General features: G+C 41.8%; 3 protein-coding genes across 5 annotated transcripts in view; 1 reads left to right on the top strand and 2 right to left on the bottom strand.

Moving 5' to 3' along the window:
• Positions 1–1,346: 1,346 nt before the first annotated feature.
• LOC108282894 (60S ribosomal protein L28-like) lies at positions 1,347–1,859 on the bottom strand. Its single transcript, XM_037728136.1, has one exon. It carries the CDS (start codon positions 1,798–1,800, stop codon positions 1,387–1,389), a length of 414 nt encoding a protein of 137 aa, XP_037584064.1. The 5' UTR covers positions 1,801–1,859; the 3' UTR covers positions 1,347–1,386.
• Positions 1,860–5,286: 3,427 nt separating this feature from the next.
• Positions 5,287–8,244, bottom strand: LOC108282885 (60S ribosomal protein L28-like). Its single transcript, XM_037728132.1, has 2 exons — positions 7,497–8,244; positions 5,287–5,777 (listed from the first exon to the last, which is right to left on the bottom strand). The coding sequence occupies exon 2, from the start codon at positions 5,748–5,750 to the stop codon at positions 5,337–5,339; it is 414 nt and encodes a 137-aa protein (XP_037584060.1). The 5' UTR covers positions 5,751–5,777; positions 7,497–8,244; the 3' UTR covers positions 5,287–5,336.
• A 202-nt stretch (positions 8,245–8,446) lies between these two features.
• Positions 8,447–26,115, top strand: part of GREB1L (GREB1 like retinoic acid receptor coactivator) — a 315,577-nt gene continuing 297,908 nt past the window's right edge. For 2 of the 3 annotated variants that reach the window (XR_005195569.1, XM_017498849.2), the window contains exon 1: positions 8,485–8,612. The gene's annotated coding sequence lies outside the window, so the exon portion shown is untranslated. Of the gene's footprint in view, positions 8,613–26,115 lie in introns of all 3 variants that reach the window. The other variant, XM_017498857.2, reaches the window with a different exon arrangement.

The following is a 26,115-nucleotide window of genomic DNA, read 5'->3' as shown; positions in this document are numbered from 1 at the left end:
GGAGAGACGGGGTTTCACCATGTTGATCAGGTTGGTCTTGAACTCCTGACCTCAAGTGATCCGCTTGTCTTGGTCTCCCAAAATGCTGGGATTACAGTGCTGGGATTACAGGTGTGAGCCACTGTGCCCAGCTTGGTCTTTTGTTGTTATTATCGTAGAGTTGTAGGAGTTCCTTCCATAGTCTGAGTATTAACCCCTTATCAGAAAGAAGATTTGCAAAGGTTTTCTGTCATTTTGTAATTTGTCTTTCCCCTCTTTGATTGTGTCCTTTGATGCACAGTAGTTTTAAATTTTGATGTAGTCTGTTTTATCTGTTTTTGTTATCTGCGCTTTTGGTGTCATATTCAGAAATCATTGACAAATCCGATGTCATGAACCTCTAGGTTTTAGTAAGTGTGTTCTGACTGTTCATAACTTCTAACTAATCTGTAATTGTAGATTATATTTATTTTATATAGAAAAAATTAAGCAGATTTATTTTAATAATTTATAGTTTTCTTATATTAGGGTCAAAAACTATGACTTAGGCTCTAGAATTTCATTTTTTAGAATTTGTTAAGATTTTTCTTGTGGTTTAGAACTTTTCAATATTTGTAAACATTCTTGGACTTTAGAAAAGAATGCATGTACTATCATTTTAGAGTTCAAAGTTATCTATATGTATTACATATGCATTTTATTTTCCACATCCTCTCATATTTTTGGTCTATGTGATCTGTCAAAATCTTAAAGAAATGGGTTAAAATTTTTTAAATAAATTCTCCTTTTATTCCCATTATTTATTTAAATATTTTGGTGCTATGGGCTTGCACTTTAGAATTAGCATATCAGGATTTGAGTTCCATGTCCCTGTATCACTGTGACACTGAGAACATCATTTAATCTCGCTGATGTCTAGTCCTCATTTGCAAAATGAAAAAAAGCATTAACCACATTCATTCCATAGAATAGTAAGGATTATTTGAGAAGATGTATGTAAAGCACTCACCTAGGTGCTGGGCATGTAGTGAGTGTTCAATATTCATCATTTCTTTTATTGTACCTTTTATCAAAGTAAATTGGTCTTGTTGTCCTATTTAATGCTTATTTTTTGTATTCATTCATTCATTCATTCATTCTTGAGATGGGGCAGGTGGCAGCAGGGGTAGCCTGTTGGTCTTGCTGTGTTGCCCAGGCTGGTCTCGATCTCTTCTTAAGAGATCCCTCCAGCTGAGCTTACAGGCATGCACCACTGTGCCTGGCAGTGCTTGCTTGCTTGGTTTTGTTTGTTTGTTTGTTTGTTTTGTGTGTGTGTGTGTGTGTGTGTGAAAGTCAGCTGACTATTGCGTGTGTGTGTGTGTGTGTGTGTGTGAAAGTCAGCTGACTATTGCTTTGGGAGCAGGGGGCTCAGGAACTCTTGGTGGGGCGGGTCCGCTTCCTCTTCACTGTCACAGGCTTCTGGCTGCGCAGGATGGCGCTGGCCCTGCGGATGGCTGCCATGCGCAGGTCGGGGTGGTACTTGTTCTTGCAGATCATGTGTCTGGTGCTGCTGAGCGTGGCGCGAACGTTCTTGTTGTTGTTGGTCCGCAAGTAGGAGGTGGCAGGCTTCCGCTGGCCGGATGTCCGCTTCATGACCACCACGACACCTTTGCCGTCTGCTGCCGACTCCACGCCCACAGTCTTGTGGTGAATCAGCCTGCTGTAGCGGAAGTAGTTGCGGGCCTTCAAGTTAATGGGCTCGGTGCTGTAGTTCAGCTTGTTCCTCTTGATCAGGAAACTGGAACAGTTCCGCACGACCATCAGTTGCAGATGCGCAGACATGGCGGCGGCTCCTCTCGCGGCGGCGACCTGAAACGGAAAGACGAACAAGATTTAAAAAAAAAATTTGTCCTACTTCCTGCATTAACTCCATTTTAGTGGGTGATATTTGGTCTTATTTGGTCCTCTTCTCCCCCCTCCTTTTTTTTTTTGAGACGGAGTCTCGCTCTGTCCCCAGGCTGGAGCGCAGTGGCGCCATATTGGCTCACTGCAACCTCTGCCTCCCGGGTTCAAGCGATTCTCCTGCCTCAGCCTCCCGAGTAGCTGGGGCTAGAGAGGCCCGCGCCACCACTCGCGGCTATTTTTTTGTATTTTAGTAGAGACGGGGTTTCACCATGTTGGCCACGTTGGTATCCATCTCCTGACCTCGGGATCTGCCCGCCTCGGCCTCACAAAGTGCTGGGATTAGAGGCGTGAGCCACCGTGCCTGGCCTGTGCTTTTAAATCATGAATTTCACTTTGATTTTATATTGTTACTTTGCTTCTTTTTGTCCTCTCTTGTAACTTTGTTGGCCATCCATTTAATTTCAATCTTACCATGTTGTTTTATTTCAGATATTATTCATAAAGAGAATATAGTTATATTTTCTTTTTTTAGAGAGATTTTTATCTTTCAGTAGAAAAATTTAGCCCACTTGATTTATTGTTATTGATGCCGAGAATGTGTTCATACACCTTAAATTATGTTTTCTCTTTCTTATGCTTTGTTTTTCCTGTTTCTTCCTGACTTTTGTGGCATTTGTATTGGTTTCTTTGTATTTCTTTTTTCTCAAATCATTTGAAAGTTCTGCAAGAAGTTGTGGTCAGTATCTTTAAACTTAAGAAAACAAAAAACTGATGTCCTTTAAATAAGTGATATGCTTATAAAGAAAAAAGGATATATCTTTTCTCTTTTTAAGACAGGATCTCTGTCACTCAGACTCGAGTGCAGTGGTACCATAATGGATACTGTAGCCTCAACTTCCTGGGCTTAAGTGATTCTCTCACCTCACCCTCTCAAGTAGATGGGACCACGGGATCATGCCACCACACCCAACTAATTTGTTTATTTTTTTGTAGAAACACGGTCTCACTATGTTACCCAGGTTGGTCTCAAACTCCTGGGCTCAAGTGATCCTCCTGCTTTAGCCTCCCAAAATGCTGGGATTACAGGCATCAACTACTGTGCCTGGCAGTATATATTATTACCCATTCTCTTCTCCAAACATGATTAGACTTTTGAGAGTTAAAATTCTCTCCCCAAGGGGCCATACCACCCACATTTATTGAAATAAACTGGAATTTTAATTATAGATTATTTTTAATATTTCAATTTTTGCTTTTTCTATTAGCATTAATATTAGATTTTATAAAAACATGATCAGTAATTGGATTTCATGGGGCTTTTACTCTCCAGCATTTTTTTTTACTCTACCTCTTTATTGAGTCTTTTATTTAACTGCAAGTAGCATCAAATGCATTACAAAGAAGCTTAATTAAAAACTAGAATTTTGGCTGAGATAGTTCTAAGTTTCAAGCAGTTTGATGAAGGCTCCCAGTCTGTCTCCAGAACTATTTTGTTTGTTCATTTTGTGTTTTGATAATAACTATTCTTATGGTGTGAAGTGGTATCTCTTGTGGTTTTGATTTGTATTTCCCTAGTGACTAATGATCTTGAGCACCTTTTCATATGCTTATTAGCCATTTGTGTATCTTCAATGGGTAAATGTCTATTAAGATCCTTTGTCCATTTTTAATTTGGATTGTTCAGTTGTTGAGTTGCAAGTGTTCTTTATATGTCTACATAATGGATATTTATCAGATATATGATTTGCAAACATTTTCTCCCATACTATGGGTTATCTTTTTACCTTCTTGGTACTGTCCTTTGATATACAAGGGTTTTTAATTTTTATGAATCAATTTACCTAGGTTTTTCTTTTGTTGCTCGTACTTTTAGTGTCATATTAAGAAACTTTATCCAACGTCAAAGAACTCCGTAAAGATAGTTTATATTATAGTTTCAGCGCTTACATTTAGGTCTGTGATCCCCTTTTTTTTTTTTTATTTGAGGCAGAGTCTTGCTCTGTTGCCCAAGCTGGAGTGCAATGGCGAGATCTCTGCTCACTGCAACCTCTGCCTCCTGGGTTCAAGTGATTCTCCTGCCTCAGCCTCCCGAGTAGCTAGGATTACAGGCACCTGCCACCACGCCTAATTTTTGTATTTTTTAGTAGAGACGGGTTTCACCATGTTAGACTGGTCTCGAACTCGTGACCTCAGATGATCTGCCCACCTTGGCCTCCCAAAGTGCTGGGATTACAGGCATGAGCCACTGTGCCCAGCCCGTGATCAATTTTAAGTTAATTTTTGTATCTGCTCTAGAGTAGATGTCAAATTCGTTATTTCGCACATGGATATCCAGCTGTCCCAGCACCATTTGTTGAAAAGACTATTGTTTTCCAATGCATTGCATTGTTTTGATACCCTTGTTGACAATCAATTGACCATAGATGCATGGGTTTAGTTCTGAACTTTTAATTCTATTCTATTGTCTATATGTCTGTACTTACGTCAGATATATAGTCTGATTACTGTGGTGTTGATTACTATGGCTTTGTCATGTTTGAAATTGGGACATGTAGTCCTCTGACTTGGTTCTTTTCTCCTAAGTTTATTTTGGCTATTTTGGATCCCTTGCATTTCCATATGAATTATGGAATCAGCGTATCAATTTCTACAAGACAGGCAGTTGGAATTTGATAGAGATTATATTACATCTGTAGATCAACTTGGAGGATATTGCCATCTTAACGATGTTAGGTCTTTAAATCCAGTAACAGGATATCTTTCCATTGACTTAGGTTTTCTTTCTTTTAATGATGTTTTGTAGTTATAATATATAGCATGTGTTCCATTTTATTTTTCAAGCTTCCAACATATCAATAGTAGCTCTCCTGAATCTATTTTTTCTCTCACAATTTTGATTTCATTTTTGCTCTACACTCTGGATTCTTTGAGATGGTCTTGTAATTTACTAACTCAATTTTCAGCAGTATCTATTTTTTCTATTAACTGCTTCCATAGTTTTTTCAACTTAAATAGACATCTTCTGTTTAATCCCAAGGACATTCTGGTTTTCAGATTGCTTCATTTTCACAACCTGCCTGTTACTCTTTACATTTCACTAAGAACATGAACAAGAGGCCGGGCGCGGTGGCTCACGCCTGTAATCCCAGCACTTTGGGAGGCAGAGGCGGGTGGATCGCCTGAGGTCAGGAGTTTGAGACTAGCCTGACCAACATAGTGAAACCCGTCTCTACTAAAAATATAAAAAAATTAGCTGGGCGTGGTAGCGGGCACCTGTAATCCCAGCTACTCGGGAGGCTGAGGCCTGGAGAATCACTTGAATCCGGGAGGCGGAGGTTGCGATGAGCCGAGATTGCTCCGTTGCACTCCAGCCTGGGCAATGAGAGCGAGACTTAAAAAAAAATGAACAAGATTTTATTTTTATTTTTGGTAAGAAAGCCAGCTGACTCTTTATTGCTCTGGGAACAGGGGGCTCAGGAGCTCTCGGTGGGGCGGGTCCGCTTCCTCTTCACTGTCACAGTCTTCTGGCTGCGCAGGATGGCGCTGGCCCTGCGAATGGCTGCCATGCGCAGGTCGGGGCAGTACTTGTTCTTGCGGATCATGTGTCTGGTGCTGCTGAGCGTGGCGCGAACATTCTTGTTGTTGTTGGTCCGCAAGTAGGAGGTGGCAGGCTTCCGCTGGCCGGATGTCCGCTTCATGACCACCACGACACCTTTGCCGTCTGCTGCCGACTCCACGCCCACAGTCTTGTGGTGAATCAGCCTGCTGTAGCGGAAGTAGTTGCGGGCCTTCAAGTTATTGGGCTCTGCGCTGTAGGTTGGCTTGTTCCTCTTGATCAGGAAACTGGAACAGTTCTGCACGACCTTCCATTGCTGATGCGGAGACATGGCGGCGGCTCCTCTTGCAGCGGAGACCTGAGACGGAAAGACGAACAAGATTTTTTAAAGAGTTTTGTCCTACTTCCTGCATTAACTCCATTTTAGTGGGTGATATTTGGTCCTCTTCCCTTTTTTTTTTTTTCCTGAGACGGAGTCTCGCTCTGTTGCCCAAGCTGGAGTTCAATGGCGTGATCTCGGCTCAGCCACCCAAATAGCTGGGACTACCGGCGCGTGCCACCACGCCGAGCTAGTTTTTGTATTTTTAGTAGAGACGGGCTTTCACCATGTTGGCCAGGATGGTCTCGCTCTCTTGACCTCGTGATCTGCCTGCCTTGACCTCTCAAACTGCTGGGATTACGGGCGTGAACCACCACGCCCGGCCAGATTACTCTCACTTTTACCTTTGTTAGGGACTTGCCTTGTTTACTGATAAATCACCAATACTACTGGTGTGTATTATGCCATCTAACTCACAGTAGGTGCTCAATAATATCTGTTGAATGGATGAAGAATGAATACCAGAGTCTTGTAATATTAGACTAAGGTCCTTGAGTGACTGCCAGATTTGCTTTCACATTTCTAGGATCTAGTTTATTTGGCACTGGACAAATGGTCCTTGAACTAAACAGAGAAAACTGTACTGGTGGTTTTACTTTAAAGCTGCTTATTTTTCACAGTTTCCTTATCTTTAAATTGAAAGGTGTTCTGTTTCTGCCCAACCCCCACACACCCTACAGACCTTGTGATGGGTTGAGTTTTTCAAAAGATTCTCACCTGCTTTAACCTCTTATGAGCTTAATTTATATTCACCAGGTGAATTTGAAATCTCAGATTTCTACAGTACTGCCTTTTCCACATGTATGGCCAGTTCTCATGATGAGTTTACTAAGTGACTTTGGATTCTTTTTAAGCTATTGCTACTCATCTGCACCTTTCTATGTTGTAGTTATTTTAAAGCACACACCCCTCCATACACACACTTGAGTCAGGGTCTCTCTCTCTCTGTCACCTAGGTTAAAGTGCAGTGGCATGTTCACAGCTCCCTACAGAACTCCTGGGCTCAAGCACTCCTCCCGCTTCAGCCTCTCAAAGCGCTGGGAATTCAGACATAGCCACCGCGTGGGGCCAGAAACATAGGATTTTATTTACCAAACCTGTATTGTGTGCATGACCCAGAATTGTGACGGTACAGTAACGACCGACAAAGCCGTGTTTCCCACCCTCATGGCACTTAACAATGTTTCTATGTGTTTTTAAAGGCCCAATAGGGATTCAATTGCAAAATAACAAAAACATTTCAGTTCCTTAACCCCATAAGGTACAAAACATGATTGGAAAATGATTGGGGGAAAAAAAGCCAGCAATGTCTTCCCAGTGGAGGAGGGAGAGGACAATCAAGTCTTGAACAAATAATTTATCTTGCTAGTCACAACTTAGCTATTTTGAGTTATTTTCCAGTGATTCCAAACTTCCAGTCTATTCCCCCTGCATCGATCAAAAGTGACAGGAAAAAAAAATGTATTTCAGATCTCGGAAAAAAAGAAAAATGCATGACAAGCAAACAAAAGTACTGGGAAATCATACGAGATCAACTTTAATTGACAACGTCTTTTGGTACCTAATATTTGACAATGATACCAACCCACCCGGGCCAGAGCGCCGCGGCAGTCTCCCCACTCCCACTCCACGCACGCGGGGAGCTCTCCGGGGCTGTACTGCACCAAAGGCACTCAAAATACATCAGCTTTTCCTTACCTAGATTCTTCCACTACATCCAGCATGGAGCTGCTACTTCCAGAGTTGTAGTAACCCATCCGTGGCAACAATTAGTTTTAAAAATGGAGGTGCGTCTCTAATAACAAAAGCCACCAGCTGTGAAAAGGGGAGCGAAATCTTTCTATCTGGCTGCAGCATCTTTTGAGAACCTTTGCCCCGAAGCACCCGTCAAGGCCCAGGGCCAGCTGGACGCGACTGCCTGGGGTGGAGCCTTCGCTATGGTCCCGGTAGGCTCCAGACAAGCCGGGTCCCGGGCCGGAGGGCGTGCTCATCCGGGAGGTGCAAAAGTCGGCTAGGGCTCGGAGCACCCAGGTTGCCTTGGTTTGGTCCGCGCCCTGCCCCCACCCTACCCCCTTCTTGTGAAAGGCCAAGGGTTTCCGAGCCACCACTGCCCAGGCCGAGTTCACGCTTGGGGCTCTTCAGCCGCCGTCCAGTAAACAGAGAAAGCAGTCGCGCAGAGGCGAGAGCACGCTGAATGAACGCGGGCTCCGGGGAAAATCATTTTTCCGCCTGGTTTTGCGCGTCAGCACACTGGGGTGCAGCCCTCCTTCCCAGAAGACCCCCTGCACACCCCCTCCTCTGCATCCCACAGGGGCGGCGCGTTAGTCGGTGCGGCGGGGTTTGGGAATGGAGGCGTGAGGACCGCGCACCGAGGGCTTCACAGGCTGGGCGGAGGGCGTCGTTGGAAGGGGTGGGAGAGAAATGCGCGCCCACCGCCCTCACGGAGGGCCAGGGACCCCCAAAAGCCACTCGCGGGCGCCGAGGCAGCAGGAAGGCAAGAGGCGGGGCGGGGGGAGGGAGCGCGGGGGTCCCCGCCGCGGAGGCCGGGGCCGGCGGGAGGGGCAGCACCTGAGGAATCCGCCTCCGGCCGCAGCGGCCTCCGCCTCGCTCCGCCCCGGGAAACTGAGCGCGCTGCCCGCGCGCCTGCCAGAGAGACGCCAGCCGCCGGCGGCGCTAGCACCTCGAAGGCGGCCGGGCAGCCGGAGCAGCGGAGCGCAGCGCGGCGCAGGGAACGGCACTGCGGGTGGGGAGACCAGCGCGGCCGAGGCGAGGGCCACCCCCTGGTCCTTTGCCCTCGCTCCCCGCCAGGGCCAGGTGAGCGGCCGCGGGGACTCCGGGGCGCGGGCGGGAGGTGAGGGGTCGTGAGCCGGACGCGGGAGCTCGTCTGTGGCCCACAGGGGCTGCCCTTTGGCGGGCTGGACGCCCTGGCCGCGCGGGGAAGCGCTGCGGCGGACTTTTCCTGAGAGATGGGAAGCGCAGCGGGGGTGTGAGCGGAGCGCGTGCGGGTGGCGAGGGAGCGCCGGTGCCAGCCTGGGAGCCGCGCCCGCTCTCCCTGCCGCCTCGCGTCGCCCACCGAAGGGACCCGGCCGTACTGTCCGCGCCCAGAGGCCAAAGGCCTGTCACCGGGCTCTACTCGCTGCCTTTGTGGCGGGAGCGAGGCGGCCCGGGCTTAGGATGAGGGAGCTGGGGCGCGCCAGGCAGCGTGGGGGGCCCGGAGCGAAGGCGGCGAGGGGGCGCCCAGTCGGTCTCCCCGAGCCCAGGGGCGGTGGGGGGCGCCGGGCAGGCGGGCGGGCGGCAGGTAGGGCGCCGCGGAGGTGGCGGGGAGAGGATGGATGGAGCTCAGGCTGGGAAAGTTGAGGGCGTCCAGAAGAGCGTCCAGAGGTGGCTGGGCGCTCGCTCGGCGTCTGTGGTTTTTTTTCCTTCACACCAAATGTCACTTCGTCATGAGCGGGCGTGCGTGTCTTCCGGCCAGCATGTCCATTTTTCTGTGCATGGCTTAGGACCACTGTTATTCCGAATGAGACACAAAGGGTTGTATTGACAGCTGACCGTGACACGAGCAGACAGCGAGTGAGGTGCGCCCTGGCCGGGGAGGGTGAGGGAGACTCGTTAAAGGAAATCCATTCCAGCCGTCCCTCTTTCCAGCTCCATTAAAAGGAAATTCCCTGTGTAGATTCAGTGCGTGGGGTTTCTCAGTTACACGCGTCGAAGGAACGTCCCCGAACGCGACTCATCTGCTCTGAACGGCCGCTGCCTCTAAGTAAGGCTGCGGGTCCTGGAGAAACTCCTCAGTCTTTCCCTTTTCTCCGGTGAACGTGACGGTTCCAAGGTCCTTATCCTCCCCACCCGCCCCTCTGGCCCCGGCCGAAAAGATAGAAACCACATTTAAATTCCTGTTTTTCACACTGTAAGATGTTTTTTTCCCCCACCTCGAGGCGGGAATCCCTGCTCAAATCCCATTTTTAAACCTAGCCATTTAAATACCGGGAAGAGCTTTCCCTGAAAAAGTTTTTGAACTCAATCCCCCTTAATGAAATCTCTCATTCCTGTGTACATGTTCTTAGACTTTAAATCCTGGAATTCTGCTTTGAGTGTTGTGACTGTGTTGCTTCTTTTCTTTGCTGAAAATTTCTAGAAGGTTTTATGAATTGTGATACTGAAAAATTATTTACAAGAGAAAAAATTAAAATGTTCAGTTGAGATATTTAGTAATAAAATTACATGCATATAGGTATGTGTTTCAAGAGGAAAATGTTTAATGAATGAACATTAAAAAGTAACGTCAGTAGGGTAAGCATTTCAAACAACAGTGAAGAGTATACAGTGTAAAAATTAAGTCCTCTCTCTTCCCTTGCATACTCGAAAGCCATCATCCTCCTCCTCAGAGGCAGCCACTGTTGTAAAGTTTTTGTATATCCTTACGTAAGTCTATTAAAATGTAATTATGTTATAGATGACGAAAGGAATTGAATGTAAGACTGAACTATATATTCCTGGTGATGACTATTAACTTGATACCCACTCATGATGACATAAGATTATTTAGCCAAATGTGGACAATGATTGAAGATCAATTAGAGTGCTAACAGTCTTAGTATGCAGTGGAAAGAAGAACTCTTAAACTTTTAAAACTTTTATCTTCTCTCCCACGCACACCGGTTTCCCTATGTTGGTTTTTGCAAATTTTGTTGGGTTTTTCTTCCGTTTTTGGAATTCTTTATGAAGTAGAGAATGAGAGCTGTAGCAGTTTGTCTATCGTAGTTTGTATCTGAAAATACTGAAAACGTGTATACGCCCATTGACATGACATAATATAAAGATGTTAGTGGCAAAGGATAAATACCAAGACCAAATGTTTTATTTATTTATTTTGAGATGGAGTTTTGCTCCTGTTGCGCAGGCTTGAGTGCAACGGCTAGATCGCGGCTTGCAACCTCTGCCTCCCGGGCTCAAGCGATTCTCCTGCCTCAGGCTCCCAAGTAGCTGGGATTACAGGCATGCGACACCACGCCTGGCTAATTTTGTATTTTTAGTAGAGACGGGGTTTCTCCATGTTCAGGCTGGTCTCGAACTCCTGACCTCAGGTGATCCACCCACCTCAGCCTCCCGAAGTGCTGGGACTACAGGCGTGAGCCACCGCGCATGGTGAGGTTGCATCTCTTAATTCCGGGCCTCGATTTGCCACAAACCAGCCACACAACGTAACATTTTTTGGAGATACTTTGTTTCCCACTTGGTTAAATAAAGGAATTGAACGATGTTATTTTTAAGGGTCCTTCGACCTCCAGAGTTCTATGATTAAAATAGTTCTATGATTAAAAAGGGCTAAATACAACCCTTGGACTGTAGATGTTAGACAGCAAGGTGACAAAAAAGATGACTGAATGGTGGATTCTTGAAGAGGAGGTTAGAGATGTTTAAACTATATCCCTGCTCTTGAGTTTGATGTCATTGGAGAACAGCTACTCTACCCACGAAAAGTGTGTTTATGTTGCTGATAGAGGCCAAACTCAGGGCTGAGGACCCCTGCATGTCACCTTGTGTGGCTAAGGACAGTGAATTCTCACAGCTCACAGTGCCATATTTAGGAAAATTACTCTTTCCAAACTCTTCTTTTTGGTAAAATGGAAATAAACTTTATTTACCTACTTAAAAGAGACTTGACATAACGTAATTAATGCTTCTCTAAAGTATTTAGATTATGAACATCTCTTATAGCTAAGATATTTTTGTTACTTTTGATAAGTTTTCACTTAGGGAGTATATTCTTATTAGGAAACTTGTGATCTGTAAAGTACTATATGGCCTTTGGGTTAATGATTCTCCGGTGGGGACAGGAGTTGAGGAGTGATTGTAAACTTGTGAAAGTAATAATTAGCTGATTTTAGTCACTATGTATGGTCTAAATTAAGGATTTCAAAAGTACACTGTAAGTGGTGATTGCAAAGTGTTGATGTTAAGATAGGGAGATCTCATACCCAAAGCTAAAGCTTTCTAAAAGCACCACTGATTAAACATATGTAATTATTTTGAATAAGTCTAATATAAATTATAAATTATTTGCTTTAGGAATTGTTTGGGATGCTAAGAATAAGAACTAGAATATATTTGTAAGGGTTCTTAGAATAATATTGCTTGATTGACAAAGCTGACAGAAACAAAAGAAAATTAAATACCAGTAGTGAAATTCTTCAAAACAGTAATAGTTTTTATTTTTTCCAGCTCCCTTCCTAATCTTGCCATACGAATAAATTTTTTACAAATGTCTTATCATATTGTAGATAATTTCACCCTGATTTTCTCACAAACTTTTTTGTATAGTTTACTTCCCATTATTTATAATAGTTTATGCAGTGGATGTTCATTATTCACTTAAAACCTATTTTTGATTTTCCAGCATAAAAAAATATAATGCCCCTTCTTATACACGTCACTTTATTTCTTTTTTCCCCCTTAACTTCCTTAGGATCGTTGTTTTCTTGAGAGATAGTATAGTGTAGTTGTAAGTGGGTAGGTTCTAAAATTAGAGGTTTTGGATTTAAACCTAGTTCCATTACTCATTGGCAATATTGGACAAGTAATTTATTTTCTCAGAACTTTAGCTTACTAATATGTAAAATGGGTTATAGTACTAGTTCTTTAAAGTTAAGATAAAAAGCAACAACACGTAAATGTTAGCTCTTATTTTTATTAGGAAATTTCTAGATTTCCAGTAATTTCTACATTACTTTTTTGAAGGATTACATAAATGTATACTGTCTTTAACAATCTCTGTGTGTGCCTATGTTATTTTAAAACACTGTTACTAATTTGCTCAGTGTAACATTTTATACCTTTGTTTTGATTTGCATTTCTTGGGTCTTATACAAAGTGAGGGATAGTTTTTTCCCCCTGCCTTATTGCTACAGTTTTCCAAATTGAGTGATGGAAACTTTATTACCTCAGTCATTTTGAGCTGGACCCTTAAGCTGGACATATAGAAGTGATCAGTTATACCACTAATGAAAAGCGAACCACATTTTCCAGTAGACTTTTTTCAAACTAATTGTAGTTTTATCTTTTCAGTCTGATAATGTTTATTAGCTATTACTATTATTATTATTTTAACTCTTAGAAAAGTAGCTGTTAAATAACTAAGATATAAACAATATTTAAGTGAAAATGCAATCTTCCTCAAAGAGCTGATTTATGGTTAGTATTATTGTGATCACAATTTGCTCGAATTTTACTAGAAATGCTTCTCAAAACTCGAGGAAAAATCAAGAGAGAAAATTTATGATCTTTTAGCTACAAATGGATAATGAAGTTATGTCCTCTGACTTGAGTTCTTATATAGTCAAGGTAATTTAGACTACACAAAAGCATGCCCTTGTGAGTTCTGGAGTTCCAGCAGCCCTGATATTTCTGGCAAACACACACCCAACAAGGATAACAGCAGCTCTTTGTGCTGTTGAGCCCCCAGGAGGGCTCCCTATTGTGTACGCTTTCTTCCCTCCCATTCTTGACTGACTGGTGATAGCAGCTCCTTCAAGTACAGATGTGGAGTCCCGCAGTGACTCTTCTCTTCTACCCAACTCTGTATTTGCCCCTACCAGCCCACCCTTCAGTGCAGTTGTCTTTGTCCTATGATGTAGAGAATTCACTAGCTTTTCAAGGTTGTGGTTTCAGATTCTGTTTTTATTTTTCTCTATGCTTTATGGGTATCTTCAACAGTCCCTACAGTAGGGACTGAAGCCATGTTAGCATAGATGAACACGTAATCACTTGATAAGTGTTTGTTGCCGTGAACTATGTCTTGTATTGTCTTCTCTGTTCCTGGTCATAGTTCTATTTTTACGGTGCCAGTCTGCGGAAGCAAGCACCAGTTGTGTCCTGTATTCCCGTGTTTGGCTATACTACCAAGGTTAGGAGTTAAGAGGAGACCTTCTTGTTATGGCTCTTCCAACTTTTTATGTGCTTTTTTAACTCCGGTGCTTTTCTTCTGTAAAATGGGATTCACAATTACTGCTCCAGTTACCAACCTTCTGGATAGGTTTATTTTGAAGATAAAATGAAATAATAAATGTGATGAGGCCAACAAACATATGAAAAAATGCTCATCATCACTGGTCATTAGAGAAATGCAAATCACAACTACATTGAGATACCATCTCACGCCAGTTAGAATGGCGATCATTAAAAAATCTGGAGACAACAGATGCTGGAGAGGATGTGGAGAAATAGGAACACTTTTACACTGTTGGTGGGAGTGTAAATTAGTTCGACCATTGTGGAAGACAGTGTGGCGCTTCCTCAAGGACCTAGAAATAGAAATTCCATTTGACCCAGCAATCCCATTACTGGGTATATATCCAAAGAATTTTAAATTGTTTAAGGATACATGCACATGAATGTTCATTGCAGCACTGCTTACAGTAGCAAAGACTTGGAACCAACCCAAATGCCCATCGATGATAGACTGGACAGGGAAAATGTGGCACATATACACCATGGAATACTATGCAGCCATAAAATACGATGAGTTCATGTACTTTGTAGGGACATGGATGAACCTGGAAACCATCATTCTCAGCAAACTGACACAAGAACAGAAAATCAAACACAGCATGTTCTTACTCATAGGCAGGTGTTGAACAATGAGAACACATGGAAACAGAGAGGGGAGCATCACACACTGGGGTCTGTGGCGGGGAGGGGAGCAGCTAGAGGAGGAACAGTGGGGGCTAGGGAGTTGGGGAGGGATAACATGGGGAGAAATGCCAGATATAGGTGATGGGGATGGAGGCAGCAAACCACATTGCCAGGTATGTACCTATGCAACAATCCTGCATGTTCTTTACATGTACCCCAGAACCAAAAATGCAATAAAATGTATATATATTTTTAAAAAATGTTTAGTACAATAGCTGGCACCTAATTAAAGTTCAGTGTCAATACATGGTAATTTTATTTACTTTCTTTGTTATGATGGTGCATTTATTTATTTATAGAAATGGTGTTGTTCAGGTACTGTTTCCCAGTTGTCATTTGCATATCACTTTGGATTTTTGCCATATCCGTTGCCACCTGTACCATTATTTATTTAACGTACATTAATTGACTCTTGAAAATGAAACTTACATATAATAATACATGTGGACATATTTTAGAAAAAAGAATCTACAAATTCGTGTTAAGTTGTCATTCATTGTGATGTAGAGTTGCTCTTAGAGCTTGAGGTTACATGCAGATTCTTGGGGTCTACTCTGACCTATTGAATCAGAAATTCTGGGGATGAGGCCTACCAATCTGCATTTTAACAACCCTCTGATACTGAACCACTTTTCCAGGGAGTAAGAAACTTAGTGCTCTCCTAGTAGTTAACTATTAGCTATAAAATAATCCAGAAATATCATAAATCATTTTTCTATGCTAACCATGGAATGAAAATTAGCTATTATTATTAGCTGCTATTTGTCTTTTCATCTCTCAAAATTTAATTCATGTAGGAATTGTAAACTCAGATGCATGGAGGGGCCAAGCAGTAAATCTGAGTTGTGAAACAAGATAATAGAGGTGATGAATTCCGGTGAACAAGAAAGTCTGAGGGTGGCAGAGCCTAAGACTCCACAGATTGTTGCCTTTTGGGGTTGTGGGCCACTGTTGCCAGGTCATTTGATTTTTTGGGTGAAGCTGGAAATTCACATTTTTATGTGAATTTAAATGTTGGCAATAACATTTTTAAAAAACACATGAACCTAATAATCTGGAAGCCAAATAACTTCCAACCTCTGAGTCAAATAATATGGGTGAAATATTTGCATTTGAATGAGTGTGATGACAGAAACAGTCCTATTCAACATTATTAATAATCAAAGAAATGTATATTAAAATCACACAGATAATTTTAAACTTTCAGATTACAATGATTCAATAGATTGATAATCTAATGTTGGCAATTGAATAAAGAAATGGTGGTTCTTAGACTGATGGCAAATTATCACAACTTTTCTGAAGGTTAATTTGGCATCATGTTTCAAGACTTTAAATGTCTATACCCTGTCCAATATGGTAGCCCCTAGCCATGTGTAGCTATTTAAATAGAAATTAATTAACATTATATACAACCAAAGAGTCAGTCTCTCAGTTACACTGGTTACGTTTCAAGTGCTCAGTAGCTGCACATGGGCCAGGTGCAGTGGCTCACACCTGTAATTCCAGCACTTTGGGAAGCCGAGGTGGGTGGACCACGAGATCAGGAGTTCAAAACCAGCCTGACCAACATGATGAAAGCCCATCTCTACTAAAAATACAAAATTTAGCTGGGCATGGTGGCACACACCTGTAATCCCAGCTACTCAGGAGGCTGAGGCAGGAGAATCCCTTGAACCCGGGAGGCAGAGGTTGCAGTGAGCTGAGATCGCACCACTGCACTCCAGCCTGGTGACAGAGACTCAGTCACACACACAAAAAAAGTTATAACAACATAAATAGATCAGTGACATTGTCAGAGTGAAAAGAAAGGGGAAAGGGAAAAGATGGCCCTTAAATTTTTTTTTTAAAAAGTGACTACAGTTTTTGTCTGCTTACTACTGGTATCTGCCTTCTGTCATTGAATTGCTCAAGCTTCAGTTGTTTTTATCTTGGCCAAGTTAGATCTTTCTGACCTCTGTCCAGGTACTTTTCTAGGTGCTGGGGATGCTGCAGGGAAGAAAAGTGACAGATATCCGACTGGGTGTGGTGGTTCACGCCTGTAATCCCAGCACTTTGAGAGACCCAGATGGGTGGATCACCTGAGGTTAGGAGTTTGAGACCAGCCTGGCCGTGAATGAAACCCTGTCTCTACTAAAAAAAAAAAATAAAAATTAGCCAGGCATGGTGGCAAATGCCTGTAATCCCAGCTACTTGGGAGGCTGAGGCAGGAGGATCACTTGAACCCAGGAGGTGGCAGTTGCAGTGAGCTGAGATCATGCCATTGCACTCCAGCCTGGGCAACAAGAGCAAAACTGCATCTCAAAAAAGAAAAAAAAAAAAAAGAAAGTGACAAATATCCTTGTCCTCAGGAGAATCAAACAATAAACAAAAGAAAATTGAGGAAAATATGATGTTTTTTAGATAGTGAGAAGTGCTAGAGAGAAAAGTAGAGCAGAAAGGGAATTAGAAAGTGAGCTGGAGGTTGTGACTTTCTACAGGTGTCATTGAGAAGTGACCTGAGTGAAGATACAAGGAAGTGAGGGACTGAGCCATTGGAAAAGTTAGGGGAAAAGGGTTTCAGCTTGTTGTTTGAGGGGCAACTAGTAGGTCTGGGAGCTGCTGGGGAGAGGCAAGTGAGGGAGCGAGTCTGGGAGGTAATCTAGATTTTTTTACTTCATATTCTTTGTTCTCTGTAGTGCACCACACTGTCAGATTCTTTGGTTAATCAGTTTGTAAAGAGATCAAACATCCTGGAATTCACTGTTCTTCAGCATGATCTGTCAATTCCTCCTGTCACATTTGCCTGGGGTGCTTGTTAAATATGGATTATTGGTCACTAGACCTACTAATAAGAATTTCTAGGGTGGGACCCAGACCCATGAATGTGCATTTAAAGAAAATTTCTGCTGCAGTCTGAGGATGAATATGCATTTTAAGCGTCTTCTCAGGTGGTTTTTATGGACGCAAGTCTTAAAACTACTACTCAAGTGTATCATTTCATAATTTCAGTTATTTTTAGAGCAGATGCACTTGAAGTTGTCAATTTTGCCTGTAGAGGTCACAGTGGGAAGAGAAGATGTAATTGGTATAATATCTCACTTACTTCCCGTATTTTTAAACCAGTTTAAATGAATACTAATATAAGTTTACATGTATATCTTTCTGGGGTATTCAGGGAACTCTGAGTCTGTTATCATAATTTGTATCCACATCAGAGGATGGGGAAACCTTTTCACTTCAGAGTTCTGTCACTCATCCATACAGTCTGTTCTGTTTTTTGGAAAGGGCAAATTTATATCTGTTTTTTTCTCATGCTTTCCTTCTTCTCCTCTTTTCTTGAAATCTAACCGCACTAAGTCAAACATCATCATTTTGGTAGCCATTCTTTTATGCATCTCTCTGCATATTTATATATAATCAATATAAATCTTACATAAATAGGATCATACTGTGCTTTTAAAAACTTGTAGGCCAGGCACAGTGGCTCATGCCTGTAATCCTAATGCTTTGGAAGGCCAAAGTGGGAGGATCACTTAAGGCCAGAAGTTTAAGACCAGCTTGTGCAATGTAATGAGGCTCCATCTCTAAAAACAAACAGACAAAAACTGTAGTCAGTTTTTAAAAAAAAAATTTGAGGGCCATCTTTTCCCTTTTCCCTTTCCCCTTTCTTTTCACTCTGACCATGTCACTGATCTATTTATGTTGTTATAACTTTTTCCATGATCATGTACCCTTATATATATGTTAATACCTTATGTGTACTATCTTAACTTTCTAAATTTTATCTAATATTCATTAAAACAAAGAATATAACTCTAAGTTAACTGGTATAGCTTGTCTTTATTCTTTTAAATTACTGTACAATATCCTATAAAAATCTGTAGCATACATATTCCACAGTTAAACACCATGTATTTCACTGAAGAGCATTTATTTAAGCCAAGCAAGAAATAAGAGCTATATACTAAAAGATAGACATGTGACAACACAATTTTAAAACATTTTTGTAAAGCAAAAAAGGACCATAAATAAATGCCATAGACATATGATAGATTGGAAAAAAAAATCTGTACCATATGCAAATAAAAGATTACCATCTTGGCTGGGCACGGTGGCTCAGGCCTGTAATCCCAGCACTTTGGGAGGCCGAGGTGGGTGGATCACAGGTCAGGAGTATGAGACCAGCTTGACCAACATGGTGAAACCCCTTCTCTACAAAAAATACAAAAATTAGCCGGACATGGTGGCGTGCCCTGTAATCCCAGCTACTCAGGAGGCTGAGGCAGGAAAATCACTTGAACCCTGGAGGCAGAGATTGCAGTGAGCCGAGATGGTGCCACTGCACTCCAGCTTAGGCGACAAAGCAAGACTCTGTCTCAAAAAAAAAAAAAAGAGTACCACCTGCAGTTCATAAGGAACTCTTACAAAATGATAATAAAATATTTTATGAAACAATTTTAAGATATTTTTCAAACATTTCTTTTTTCTTCTTTTGAGACAGAGTCTTGCTCTGTCACCCAGGCTGGAGTGCGGTGGTGTGATCTCAGCCCACCACCTGAGAGATTCCCGAGTTCACATGATTCTCCTGCCTCAGCCCCCTGAGGAACTGGGGTGACCGCCATGCTCCCGGCTAATTTTTGTATTTTTAGTAGAGATGGGGGGGCTTCACCATGTTGGCCAGACCGGTCTTGAACTCTTGACCTCGTGATCCACCCTCCTTGGGCTCCCAAAGTGCTGGGATTACAAGTGTGAGCCACCACGCCCGGCCACAAACATTTCTTATAAAATGGTAATAAAATATTTTATGAAACATAATTTTAAAGTATTTTGCAAACATCACTAGCTATTCACAGAAGCGCTATTCCAAATGGTCAATAAGTATGAAAAATGTTAGTCTTATTAGTTGTTTAGAAATTCAAGTTACAAATCATAGTGAACTGTCACTTGATACTTAATTGATATTACTGTAGAACTTTAATCAACATTAAAACTTCTAGAAGTAGTTTATTTGTTCATTGAAAAAAATCTGTGCAGAAACATTTGCTTTGAAAATTATATTAAAGTGGCCAGGCATGGTGACTCACACTTGTATTCCCAGCACTTTGGGAGGCTGAAGCAGGCAGATCACCTGAGATCAGGTGTTTGAGAGCAGCCTGGCCAACATGGCGAAATCCTGTCCCTACTGAAAATACAAAAATTAGCTGGGCATTATGGCAGGTGCCTGTAATCCTAGCTACTTGGGAGATTGAGTCAGGAGACTCGCTTGAACCCAGGAGGTGGAGGTTGCAGTGACCCAAGATCACACCACTGTACTCCAGCCTTGGTGACAGAGCGAGACTGTTCCCTCCCCCCCAAAAAAGAAAGTTATATTAAAGCTATAAAACATAATTGTTTTTCAGGGTTTCTTCTTTGCTCAGAGAATTTGAGAAAGATTGACTTTTTTTTCTTTTTTTTGAGACAGAGTCTCACTCTATCGCCCAGGCTGGAGTGCAGTGGTGGGATCTTGGTTCACTGCAACCTCTGCCTCCTGGGTTCAAGCAATTCTCCTCCCTCACCCTCCCAAGTATTGGGGACTACAGGTGCATGCCACTGCGCCTGGCTAATTTTTGTATTTTTAGTAGAGACAGGGTTTCACAATCTTGGCCAGGCTGGTCTCGAACTCCTGACCTCGTCATCCATCCACCTTGGCCTCCCAAAATGCTGGGATTACAGGTGTGAGCTACCATGCCCGGCTGAGATTGACTTGTATTTTCTTTCAGTCTTAGCTCATAAGCCAAATGATGAGAACAGAGCTTAGAAAATTTAATTTTGATGTCAATTGCCTGACATTTGTATTTAAAAAGTTTTCCTTCTGTTTTAAGACAGAGAGTTGTTGGATTTTAGAGCCATAGATCAATCTACCCTAAGAGGAAGACACTGCAGGATTTACTTGACTTCCTCAAGGTCACTAATCTAGTCCTGTTTTCTGGTTTACCATATTGTTTCACAGTGTCTTCTTATACCTGTAATTGCAGCTAATATAGAGAAAACATATTTCAAGAGTTTCTTTTTGAGATGGAGTCTTGCTCTGTCACCTTTTTACTTTATTTCTGGGACGGGGTCTTGCTCTGTTACCCAGGTTGAAGTGCAGTGATTTGATCTCGGCTCACTGTAACCTCTGCCTCCCTGGTTCAAGCAGTTCTCCTGCCTCAACCTCCCAAGTAGCTGGGATTACAGGTGCTCACCACCACACCCAGCTAATTTTTTGCCCTTAGCATTTCCCAAAAGGTGTCATCTTAAACATTAAAACCCCAGTCTAATGCTGTCAGCTGCATGTAAAAAAAACAAAAGACTGAAAGTATTAAACAGTAATGAATTTCTTATATCACCAGGATTTCTCAGGGTGGCAGAAAGGGCACCTGCAATTCTTGGGTTAATTTGGGTGCTTGACAATGTCCTCAAGGACCAAGGTTCTTTTAGTCATTCTCTGCCATGCTTGTTGGTGTTTGTCTTCCAGCTTGTCTTTTCACTATCCCAGCATATTTGCATCTCACACAAGACTCATATCCTCACACAGCTTCAACTGGAGTCAGAAAAAGGCTCTTCATGTTCAGACTAAATGCTTTTTAAATAATTTACCTACGTACGTAAGTGACCCAAATCTTCTTGGTGAGACTTCACTGCATATTCATGCATCAGCCAGTTGCTGACAAGGAAAATGGGATTACCGTAACTGATGTAGAATAGTCAAGATTTACCCCAGAGCCTGGGAAAGGGCCTATTCTTTGAGGTAACTGTGTGCAAACTGTGAGGTTGTTAATATTGAAGAAGATCAGGAAATGGCTTGAGTAGGCAACCAGCAGTGTGTGCTATAAAATTGAATTTCCTTAGTTCCCTTCAAGGCTCTTCATGATCTGACCCCATGATAATTTAATATAAAACCTCTATTCTAGACAAGCTAATCAGTTGTCTCTCCTGCCCATCTGTCCTGCTCATGTGCATTCCTACCTGTGGCTTGATGCATGTTATTTCTCTTTCTTAGAAAGTTCTTCCTGTTTATTTTTATTTTATTTCTGGAATGGAGTCTTGCTCTGTCACTCAGGCTGGAGTGCAGTGGTTCAATCTCGGCTCACTGCAATCTCTGCCTCCCAGGTTCAAGCAATTCTCCTGCCTCAACCTCCCAAGTAGCTGGGATTACAGGTGACCACCACCACACCCAGCTATTTTTTTGTATTTTTAGGAGAGATGAGGTTTCACCATGTTGGCCAGGCTGGTCTTGACCACCTCGTGATCCGCCCGCCTCAGCCTCCCAAAGTGCTGGGACTTAAAAAAAAAAAAAAAAAAGAAAAAGAAAAGAAAGAGGAAGTTTTCCCTGTTTATTAGAGCTGATGTGGCTATTTTAATTAAAATTAAAAATTTAGTTCTTCAGGCACACAAATCCCATTTCAATACCCATGTGACTAACAGCCACTGGATTGGATAGTGAAAGCATAGAACATTTCCATAATCACAGGAAGTTCTGATGGACAGCACTGCTCTAGAAATTCTTACAAATGATACCTATTATTTAGCACAATGTTTGCCAAACTATGGACCACCTAGATGAGAATCAGCTGTTTGAAATGCTGTTTATATGCAGATTCTGAGCCCTAGGAATAGGCCCTGAGCCACTTTCATGCCCAGTAAAGATGAAGAACACTGCTTTGAGACCTAGTTTTCTTTCTTTCTTTTATGAAAATATACTGACCATTGGAATTTTCATTAATTTTCTCCTTCTCTAGACTGCTATAGAATTCATAGTTTATATATAAAGTTTTAGAATTTCATTATAGATATTAATATTCTCTAATTGTTTCAGAAAGTATTTTTCCTGAATGTTAGAGTATAAGCCTTTTAAGAGGAGATATTATGGCTTATATTTTATATACTATCACTTATATTTTCCAAAATGTCAAATATAAAATTGGGTACATGGTAAATACAAAGTATTGACTGCTTAATTACATTCTACAGAATTGTCAATCTGTAGTATATTATGTTTAGTTGGCAGTTCTTTGAAAATTATAATACTGTCTGCAGTACTGAATGTGGGTGATAGTAAGAGTATTTCCATAATATATTTTCCTTACTTTTATTTGTTGGAAATAAACCTGAAAATCTTGGTTATATTTCTAACAAGTAGTATATGAGGATGTTTCCTATAATAAATTAGCTTCATTTTGAAAAATGGCTATTTTTAAAGTGCTCTGATCTCTTGATTATCTTTGTAGAACATAAACTGTCAAACCTCTGAAGCCATAGTTGATAAAGCAACTTTCTGTTGCAAATGAACTCCTCACTTGAACCAGAATTCTTCTCCTGGCTAACTAGAGAATTGAAGTAGCTGTTCTGGCAGCTTTACTTTGATGATTTAATAATGGCCTGAAAATCACTGGAGCAGGAGGTTAAGGTCTTGGCAACATTAGAAAATAGCTACCTGTACATTTTCACAAGTTGGAGTACAGTGAATGATCAAGGTGGAATAGTAATAGGGTAGTCATGACTAGCAGCAACTCATTTAGTACTAAGGTGAGGAATGTTTCTCTTTGTGCATAATTTCAGACTGTATCATTCCATAGGTTGATGTGAAAACAACCACATTCTCTGGCAGGTTCATTGCTTTATGGTACAAAAATCAATCTAATCTTTTTTTTTTTTTTTTTTTGAGACAGAGTTTTACTCTGGTTGACCAAGCTGGAGTGCAGTGTTATGATCTCGGCTCACTGCAACCTCCGCCTCCTGTGTTCAAGTGATTCTCCTGCCTCAGCCTCCCTAGTAGCTGAGATTACAGGTGCATGCCACCATGCTCAGCTAATATTTGTAGTTTTAGTAGAAATGGGGTTTCATCATGTTAGCCAGGCTGGTCTCGAACTCCTGACCTCAGGTGATCTCCCCGCCTCAGCCTCCCAAAGTGCTGGGATTATAGGTGTGAGCCACCACACCGGGTCAGTCTAATCTATTAAGAATAAAATCTCCATTGAACAAATAACTATCTTCCTGAGACTCTTGATATTTTTACCCTGAGACAGTTGCCACATAATTTGATTCCAAAACAGTCACATTTCTGAGATAATAGATCAATGTTGCCAAGTGTGACAGCTGGTACAAAATAAACTCCGAGTCATGCCTGTAATCCCAACACTTAGGGAAGCCAAGGCAGGCAGATCACTTGAATTCAGGAGTTCAAGAGCAGCCTGGCTAACATGGTGAAACCCTGTCTCTACTAAAAATACAAAAATCAGCTGGGTGTGGTAGTACATGCCTGTAATCCCAGCTACTGGGAGGCTGAGATAAGAGAATCGCTTGAACCCGGGAGGCAGAGGTTGCAGTGAGCCGAGATTACACCATTGCTCTTCAGTCTGGATGACAGAGCGAGACTCTCTCTCAAGAAAAAAAAATACTCTCAGGAAGTGTTAGTTATTTTTCTTCGTTAGACTTGAATTGAATGACAGGTCTCAGACTTTATTAGAGAGTAACAATTAGTTTTAAGTGTTAGCCTCCCAATTAAAAATGTTACGAAGTTCTTACTTTCCTGGAAAAATTAGACCATATAAAAATAACCTTTCACCCCTTGTTTATTTAAATGGAGCAATCAAATACTAGCTGTGGTATTTTTTTACAGTATTATTGGTCAAAAGTTGTATCAGAGTTGTTTGATATTGATAGGTTTTTATTTTATTTTATCTTATCTTATTTTTTGAATCGGAGTTTTGCTCTGTCGCCCAGGCTGAAACGCAGTGGCACGATCTTGGCTCACTGCAGCCTCCGCCTCCAGGGTTCCAGCGATTCTCCTGCCTCAGCCTACCAAGTAGCTGGGAATACAGGCGCACACCACCACGCCTGGCTAATTTTTGTATTTTCAGTAGAGACAGGGTTTCACCATGTTGGCCAGGCGGTCTCGGACTTCTGACCTCAGGTGATCCGCCTGCCTCAGCCTCCCAAAGTGCAGGGATTACAGGCGTGAGCCATCCTGCCAGGTTGATATCGGTAGATTAAATGGGCAGTTTGCATAATCTACTGAACATCTTTCAGAGTCTGTAAATGTGTGTCTGGTTATGGTATTTCAGGCATTCCCAATGTTTGAGGTTTTATGCCATCATAAAGACCTGTAAGTCAGTGGTATGCATTATCTCAACTTCTGCCTCCAGAGTAGGAACTGTGACGGGACAGAGTAATACATGGCATAGTTGCACATCTGGAATTTCAAAAAGAGTGTATGTATGTCAGAGTATGTGTATATGCACAAAACATAGCTTTTGATTTAAAAAACTGCCACAAAGGTCTTTTCTGATTAGTCTTCTCCTGCTGTTTATTAATTTAATAGCAGGAATTAATAATTTAATTCAACAATATGATTATTAAAAATGTACACTACCTCACATTGTACACATATCATTTCTAATCCTCACAACAGCCCTGTAAAGTCGGCATCATTATGCTCACTTTTACAGCTGAGATAACTAAGATTCAGGTAAGGCTTGGGTAAATTTCACAAGAGCCTTCAGGTAGTAAGTGTGAAGTCAGAATTCAAATCTAAGTCTGGCTGATTTAAAGCATCTGTTTCTGCCTCTGTGTCATACTCTTGGGTATCTGTTTTGTGATTCAACTAGATTATAAGATCTGGCTGTCAGGAATTGCATCTTAAAATGCTTTATGTTACCCAGAAAGGTAACTTGTGGCAAATGCTGCTGTTCTTGCTGAATGTGGTATAGGTAGCTGCCAAGCGGCATATTAAGCTTTACACACACCACTAGGGGACCATTTAGTGCCATATTTTTGGGTAACAGGCTATACAAGGCTCAATTTTGGTTGGCAAGGAATGGTGCCAGTGGGGGTCAGATCTTGAGTTTATTCGCCAGACTGCAAGTGATTTGTCCCTTTTGCTCACTGCTCTATCTCCAGCATCTAAGACAAGCACATAGTTGCCACTCAATAAATATTTGCTAATGACAGATAATAATAACAGGTCTGTAGGAACTGTTAGCTCTCTTCCATGGCTGTGTATTCCATCCTTAACCTAAGCCAAACCTCCTTCTGATCTAAGCCACTGACTACATAGGAGATGGGGAAAGGAAGGGTAGAAGGAACAGCATAAGCTTATTATGTTGACTGGAAATACCAACACAAGACCCATGCCCTTTGGAAGCTAGGTCAGCAGCATTATCTTTTAAATAAAGGATGGTAATGAGGAAAAATAAATTCAGAACAGTTCTGTGGCAGAGGTGAAGGGAGATGCATTTCATTTCCCTTTTGTTTTTGAATTATACAAAATGATGATGTCTTTATAATCTTTTGTGTGTGTTCAATTGATCATCAAATTTACTTACAAATGTACCTATATAATTTAAGTAATGTGGGCTTTAAATTTGCCGACAAATATTGTAGTTAATAAAAAATAGTCTAAACTGTGTATTTCCAGGATAATACTGCATGGTGGAATAGAGCCATGGAATTGATAGTCTGGAAAAAAAAATTTTGAAAAATATGACATTTCCTGTACTATATAGATATTGCAATTCATATTGCTGATTAGATTTTAAATGGACAAGACTTCCAAAATCAAAACAATGTGGGCTCATTTTAGATACTGTTGCATGGGAGATTACCAGACATCTGTATGGTGTTT

Source organism: Cebus imitator, unplaced genomic scaffold (assembly GCF_001604975.1).
Source record: "Cebus imitator isolate Cc_AM_T3 unplaced genomic scaffold, Cebus_imitator-1.0 Scaffold12, whole genome shotgun sequence".
Lineage (NCBI taxonomy): Eukaryota > Metazoa > Chordata > Mammalia > Primates > Cebidae > Cebus > Cebus imitator.
Note: the sequence above shows the minus strand (reverse complement) of the source record. Positions and strands in the feature narration are given on the sequence as shown.